Source organism: Syngnathus typhle, linkage group LG5, assembly GCF_033458585.1.
Source record: "Syngnathus typhle isolate RoL2023-S1 ecotype Sweden linkage group LG5, RoL_Styp_1.0, whole genome shotgun sequence".
In the NCBI taxonomy this organism is placed as follows: Eukaryota; Metazoa; Chordata; class Actinopteri; order Syngnathiformes; family Syngnathidae; genus Syngnathus; species Syngnathus typhle.
The window spans coordinates 20,870,996-20,877,769 of NC_083742.1; the positions used below are offsets into that span (position 1 = coordinate 20,870,996).

At 52.5% G+C, this 6,774-nt stretch overlaps 1 protein-coding gene across 2 annotated transcripts; it reads left to right on the forward strand.

The window, feature by feature from the left end:
• Positions 1-89: 89 nt before the first annotated feature.
• Positions 90-3,867, forward strand: chek2 (checkpoint kinase 2). 2 transcript variants are annotated; one of them, XM_061278035.1, is made up of 16 exons: positions 90-424; positions 515-584; positions 952-1,225; positions 1,404-1,528; positions 1,626-1,758; positions 1,843-1,933; positions 2,127-2,223; positions 2,304-2,357; positions 2,461-2,525; positions 2,584-2,683; positions 2,756-2,842; positions 2,917-3,080; positions 3,150-3,265; positions 3,387-3,472; positions 3,550-3,600; positions 3,756-3,867. In XM_061278035.1, the coding sequence occupies exons 3-16, from the start codon at positions 958-960 to the stop codon at positions 3,843-3,845; spliced, it is 1,527 nt and encodes a 508-aa protein (XP_061134019.1). In that variant the 5' UTR covers positions 90-424; positions 515-584; positions 952-957; the 3' UTR covers positions 3,846-3,867. The 2 variants fall into 2 exon arrangements, with proteins under 2 accessions (XP_061134019.1, XP_061134018.1); XM_061278034.1 differs by having other exon boundaries at positions 91-368.
• Positions 3,868-6,774: the final 2,907 nt, after the last annotated feature.

Genomic DNA, 6,774 nt, shown 5'->3' on the forward strand with positions numbered 1-6,774 from the left:
AGCATGTGGCCTGAACGAGACATTGCGTCAAAAATGACACGAAAAGTAATTCAAATATCTTCAGTGAAGATTAAGGTCTTCCCACGACCCCTGCGTGCAGACATGGTGACGTCACATCGCGCACCGCTGCTCGCTCGTCCGTCCTGCGCAAACCCGGAAGTCAACAACGAGCGCCGGAATTCCGAACAAGCTAGGGCGGCAGCACGTGGCGTAGTGCCTAACGGCCCATTGGTCGGCTGGGTCTGTGACGCAAGAGGACAACGAAGCCTGTAGCACTTCCCGCGAGGCTCTTGCTCAAACTCGCTTGGCGCGCACGTCGGGTGCGTGCTACAACGGAAAACGTGGACGACGCCTGCAAGCGCGCAAAGGTAAGAAGAAACGCGCTTGGTCCTCGCACTTCTTTCTTGCACGCGCGCCAAGCAAGGTAAGAAGAAACGCGCTTGGTCCTCGCTCGCGAGAGATTTGGAGCCGCTCTGCATTGCCGTCGACTTGACACCCAACTCCCGCCCTCCAGGCTTCAAGATTCAAGCTTGTACAGGAGTTGTTAAGCTTAGTGGGCGGAGTCAGGGGCGAGCTGCTCTCAGGTCAGATTTGCTTGCCCGTTTTATTATTTTATTTTTCAGACATGACAGCTTTTGTATTCAGAACAGTGGTTCTTAATCTTGTTGTAGGTACCGAACCCCACCAGTTTAATACGCGCGTTCATCGAATCCCTCTAGCGGAAAAAAAAAAATCAAATTCAAGACATGCTCTCACAATCAGGTGTGTTCGGACCACCCAGTGGAGGCTTCGCTCGAACCCTGGTTAAGAACCACTGACATAGAATATGTGACACCGTGTCGAGTGTAAAAATTCGACATACTACGATCCAATCGTGTCGGCGCTAAATGCACAACCCTGAAAACTCTCTCATCGATGTAATTTTGCCGCCTTTGTACGTCCCATTCGTAGGCTCCAATGTCCCGAGAAACCCCACAAGAGGGGGACGGGGCCCAGTGCTCGTCGCAGGCCCCGTCCACCCTGTCCCCCTCACAGGCCCAGTCCAAGTCCCAGGGCAGCTCCAGTTCTTCCAGTGTCCCGGCATCAGGCAGCCAGTCGTCCAGCGGCTCGGGGACGCTGAGCAGCGCCGACACGCTTCCCGTCACCTTGCCGTCTGTCCCCGAGGAGCCCGAAAGTCAACCTTGGGGACGTCTGCTGCCCATGCAGCCGGGCTTTGGCTCTCACGGCAAGTAAGGCTCTGTGGTCTTGGTCCCGGGCCTGGTCAGGCCACTGGCAGTTGCGCCACTTCTCCAAGCACAGTTGAAGGCACGCGGGTTCCTCTTGCTGGTTCCCAAAAGTAGTAGCAACGCACGCAGCACATTTCAAACACGGAATGCGATTGTGCGTGGGCGCTCTTTTTTCAGATTGCGTTGAGGACGAGTATTTGTTTGGCCGAGACTCCAAATGTCATTATGTCCTGGACGATCCCGACCACAGAGGATCCTTGCGATTCCGAATTTATAGCAAGCGACACTTCAGGATCTACAGGGTAGCTGAGGCTCCTCCTCTTCCTCTTCACCCTCCTCAACACACACACACTTGCCTGAGCTTTGCTTCTTTGCTTTCCTTTCGCGACCTAATCCCAGGAGGGCACCGAGGTGTTTGTTCAGGACCTGAGCAACAACGGGACCTTTGTCGACGGGAACAAAATCGGATGCAACAAGATACTTCCTCTGGTCAACAACGCAGTGCTGGCGCTGTCCGAGCAGCGCAACAAAGGTGAAGACCGGAAGTGCCGCGGCGACCGGCCGGAGGAGGCGGCCCTGATGCGGCCGCCAGTGTAACGTCGCTGTCTTTGCTCAGTGTTTGTCTTCATCGACCTGATGTCTAGCCAAGAGTCCTCGTTGCCCAAGGAGCTCCGCGACAAGTATCTGCTGACCCGTCGCATCGGGACGTGAGTGCGCCTGGCACGACACCCCCCGGCCCAGCCCGGCCGGGCTCCTCGCCGCACGCTCCTGAGAGTTTGAGATCAGGGGATGTTTGAGAATAATTTTCATTTTTTTGTACATGTGAAGCCCTTTGAGACTTGCTTGTGATTTAGGGCCATATAAATAAACTTGACTTGACGTCACTTGGCTGTCTTTCAGAGGCGTGTGCGGCGAGGTGAAGCTGGCGTTCCAACGCTCCACCTGTAAAAGGTTTGCCGTCAAAGTCATCAACAAGAACAACTTCAAGTCCGAAGGAGCGAGTATCTGTCCTCTCATCGGCCGGCCGGTGCCCGGTCGACCCCGCGGCTGACCTTTGCGCCGCCGCTCCGTTTGCAGACGGCCGCCAGAAACGCTCAAACGGAGATCGAAATCCTGCAGCGCATCGATCACGTGAGCTCGTCGAGCGCTCCCGCCTCGCCCCATGGAGGGAGGGAGGGAGGGAGGGAGGGAGCGAGGCCTCCCCGCCCACTGCGCCTCTGTGCTTTGATTTCAGCCGTGCCTCATCAGGACCGAGGACTTCTACCAGACGGACGACACCTTCTTCATCGTGTTGGAGCTGTGGGTGCATGCGCGTGCGGTGCGCATTTGCTAATGTGCTAACGGCCTCGCCCAACAGGATGGAGGGCGGCGAGCTCTTTGGTCGACTCAAATCTCAGCAGCGACTTAGCGAGGCCACGGCCAAGCTTTACTTCTACCAAATGTTGAAAGCTGTGCAGGTGAGGCGCCGCTCGAAACCCCGGCCGGATGTCGAGCGCGATCGCTGAATGCGGCCCGATGCGTGCACGCAGTACCTACACAGCCGGGGCATCATCCACCGGGACCTGAAACCGGAGAACATCCTCCTGTCGTCGCAGGAAGACGACTGCCTCGTCAAAGTTAGCCCGCCGCCGGCGCAACTTTTTCTGCAAAGCGGCGTGACCCCGTGCGTACGTGTGCGTCCGCACGTCAGGTGACGGACTTCAACCAGTCACGCATCCTGGAGGAGGCGGCCTTGATGCGGACTCTGTGCGGGACGCCGTCCTACCTGGCGCCCGAGGTGCTGACGCACGCCGCTACCGGCGGATACGGCCTGCCCGTCGACGCCTGGAGCCTCGGCGTCCTCCTGTTTGTCTGGTAATTGGGTGTCTCGTACAGACGTCGATACAAGAGCTACATTCTACCAGCGTCGTTCTGCGTACGCAGCCTGTGCGGGTACCCGCCGTTCCACGAGAGCTTCTCGGACCTGTCGGTGAGCGAGCAGATCGTGCAAGGCCGCTTCACCATGGTGCCGTCCAAGTGGCGCCACGTGTCCGACCAGGGTGAGCATGTAGTCTTTATTGTCGTCACCTTCACCGCGGTGGTCTCATGCATATGTGCATGTGTGTGTGTGTGTGTGTGTGTGTGTGTGTGCGCGCGCGCGTGCGTGTGCGGGCGTGACAGCCAAGGACATGGTTAGGAAGCTTCTGGTGGTGGCGCCCGCCGACAGGATGACCATCGACGAGGCGCTCTGGCACGCCTGGCTGCAGGTGCTCGTCATCAACGGAAGCGGTAGCAGCGTGATGGAGATTCAAACAGGATTGTGTGCGCTTGTGTGTATGTGTAGGACCCCGTGATGTTGGAGAAAGCCAACCGCCTGATGTATCCAGCTGCCATGGTACCCCCAACACACGCACACACACACACACACACATACACATACACGCTTAACAGCAGCAAGGAGCGACTCGGATTGAGATGCAAACTCGCCAAATTGGAATTTTTCCGATTGGAATCGGAAGACTGACCAATGTCCATTGTTTGTGATGGCAGGAGGCGGGGCCGGCGAGGAAACGACAGCGAGAGGACCAGGATGAGGATCGTTCTGCCAAACAAGCCCCGCCCACAAATGTTTTGCAATAAAGTCTTTGCTCTCGTCCGCTCACTGCTTTGCGTTATCGCTTCCTGTTGTCGTCACGGCATCGAGAAGAGTGCAGACAGCCCGTCCGGCTATCTCAATTGGCCCGCGGTGGCCGCCATCTTGCGTTGCCACTGTTGATGACACACGCTTCCGCCGGATGATTCTTGCTGAAAACAGCGTCTGTTAAGAATTCTTCGTTGTTATTCAGCAGTGCTTTTATTTTGAAAGCTGTTTTCACCAGACCTTTTCCTGTGTTTCACGTTCGAGTATTGGTTATAATGGTGGAGCAATCATTGACGACGTAAGTTTGGGCTCCTAACAAAAGGAAAAAACCCTTTAGGACAATGTACTGTTACTCCAAATGTTTGTTTTCATTCTTTTAGAGGTCCGTTTCGTGAATAAGCATCTTTCCGCTAGATCGTTAGCCTGCACTGTTAACGTGTGTGTTATTCACTTACAGTTTAAGACATCATTTGTGAATATAACGTCATTTGCGGTCAATAGAGGCAATTTATTACCGAGAAGTGTTTATTTACACTGTCTTGAGTTATATTCACATGGTTTTAATTCGGAAACTGCTTATGCATGTGCTTGTTGAACGGCTGTGCCAACGCGCAGCCTCCAAGCGAGCCTTTGGCAAGAAGCTTTATCAACACGTAGGCCAGCGATCCTGATTTAAAAGCTTCTGTCGCTCCCTAGTGGACATCGCGTGCCACGTGCCATGACGTATGTGCGTGCAGGAACTGGTCGCTCACTGGATCTCAGTAGCGGGCAGAATGGCGTGCAAAGTAGTGGACAGTGCCATCCAAGTGTTCGGGGGTGCCGGTGTCTCAGGAGACTTCCCTCTGGCGCAGATGTGAAAATGTACTTTGATTAAGCAAAGTTAATTTGTATAATGACACCCCCCGCCTCCCTTTCCGGGTATTCCTACGCAAGAACTTTGCGTGTTGCTGACGGACCAGATGAGGTGCACTTGTCCACCATCGCCCGTCTGGACCGTGTGGAGGTGGTGGGGGAGAGGAGGATGGTGGCTAAGCTGTCCTCCATCATGGACAACGTCTCCCACCCCCTTCATGAGACTGTCAGAGCCCTGGAGAGCTCCATCAGTGACCGGCTTCGTCACCCACGATGCACCACCGAGAGGCATCGCAGGTCCTTCCTCCCTGCTGCCATCAGACTGTACAAGCAGGCTTATCACTGTAGCTAACGGAAAATAATTACGTGCAATAATCAAAAAGTCAAAAGTCAGCTTGATCGTCAATCTCTTCACATGTCAAGACACACAAAGAATAATAACGTGCAATCACCGTATGTGCAATCATATGTGCAATATCTGTCTACCTCATACTCTTTTTACCTGCTTTTTTTTTGCACAGTTTTTCTTCCTTTGCACTATTTTTCTATCTAATATTTTTTTATCTCCACTGTATATTGCGTATATACTGTCCATATTTTTTTCAATTATATATATCTTTTACTTTTTTTAATCTTTTACCCCTTTCTCTGCATGCGTGTGTGTGTGTGTATATGTTAAGTGTACTGCTGCTTACACAGGAGTTTCCCCATTGAGGGAATAATAAAGGATTATCTTATTTGACCAGCTCAGTGGCCTAGTGGTAGAGTGTCCGCCCTGAGACGGACGGAAGGTTGTGGGTTCAAACCCCGGCCGAGTCATACCAAAGACTATAAAAATGGGACCTATTGCCTCCCTGCTTGGCACTCAGCATTAAGGGTTGGAATTGGGGGGTTAGATCACCAAATGATTCCCGAGCACGGCACCGCTGCTGCTCACTGCTCCCCTCTCCCCAGGGGATGGATTAAGATCACACGGGGATGGGTTAAATGCAGAGGACAAATTTCACCACACCCAGATGTGTGTGTGACGATCATTGGGAATTTAACTTTTAACTCATCATTCTGATGTATTGGTACAATATGACATGTCGTGTGTGTTATGATTCATAATTTTTCATGTCATGACGTCTGCCACACCGTGGTCACGTGACGCGGACGTGACGTTGAAGGCCGGATCTTGCCACTGAGCTGGTCATTAAATAGGAAGACTTTTTTAATGTATTTAAATCTATTTTGAGTTTGCGCCATTATTTCAACGCATAACAACTGTAAGTCTACTAAACAAAACAGCGGTTGCTATAGGATGTCAGCCATGTTGTGGTCACATGACGCGGACATGATGTCGATGGGCGGAGCTTCCGCCAAAATTCAAATCCGAGCGCGCGGCTCGCGACAGGAAGACGGCAATGCCGAGCAACGAGACACAGCGACGACTAACAAGAGAAATATTTTTATTTTCTGCTTGCAACTGTACCGTCCAGAGCGCACACGGTAAATACAACCCATTGTTTTTAAAAAGAAGTACTTTTGTAGCCCTGAAAAGCGAGTGAGTGTGGCGGTTGGGGGGGGACGTCGAGATCGGCGTCTGCTTTCAGCCACAGACGCCGAATTTCGACGATTCTCCCTGGTCAACGGTTGTAAATGATCGCGTTGATTAAAAAAGAGAACTTTATTTAACTCTAATTTACCGTTTTAGATAATATTACGCCGCAGTCATGTGACGCGGACGTGACGTCGGTGGGTGGAGCTTCCGCCAAAATTCAAATCCGAGGACGCGGCTTGCAACTGGACGTAGGAAGGCGGCAATGCCGAGAAACGCGACACAGCGACGACTAACAAGAGAAATATTTTTATTTCCTGCTTGCAACTGGACCGTCTAGAGCGTACACGGTAAATACAACTCATTGTTTTTAAAAAGAAGTACTTTTGTTGCCCTGAAAAGCGAGTGAGTGCGCCGGCTACGTCGAACTCTGCGTCTGCGGCCTACCACAGAGGCCGAATTTCGACGATTCTCCCTGGTCAACGGTTGTAAATGATCGCGTTGAATAAAAAAGTGAACTTTATTTAACTCTAATT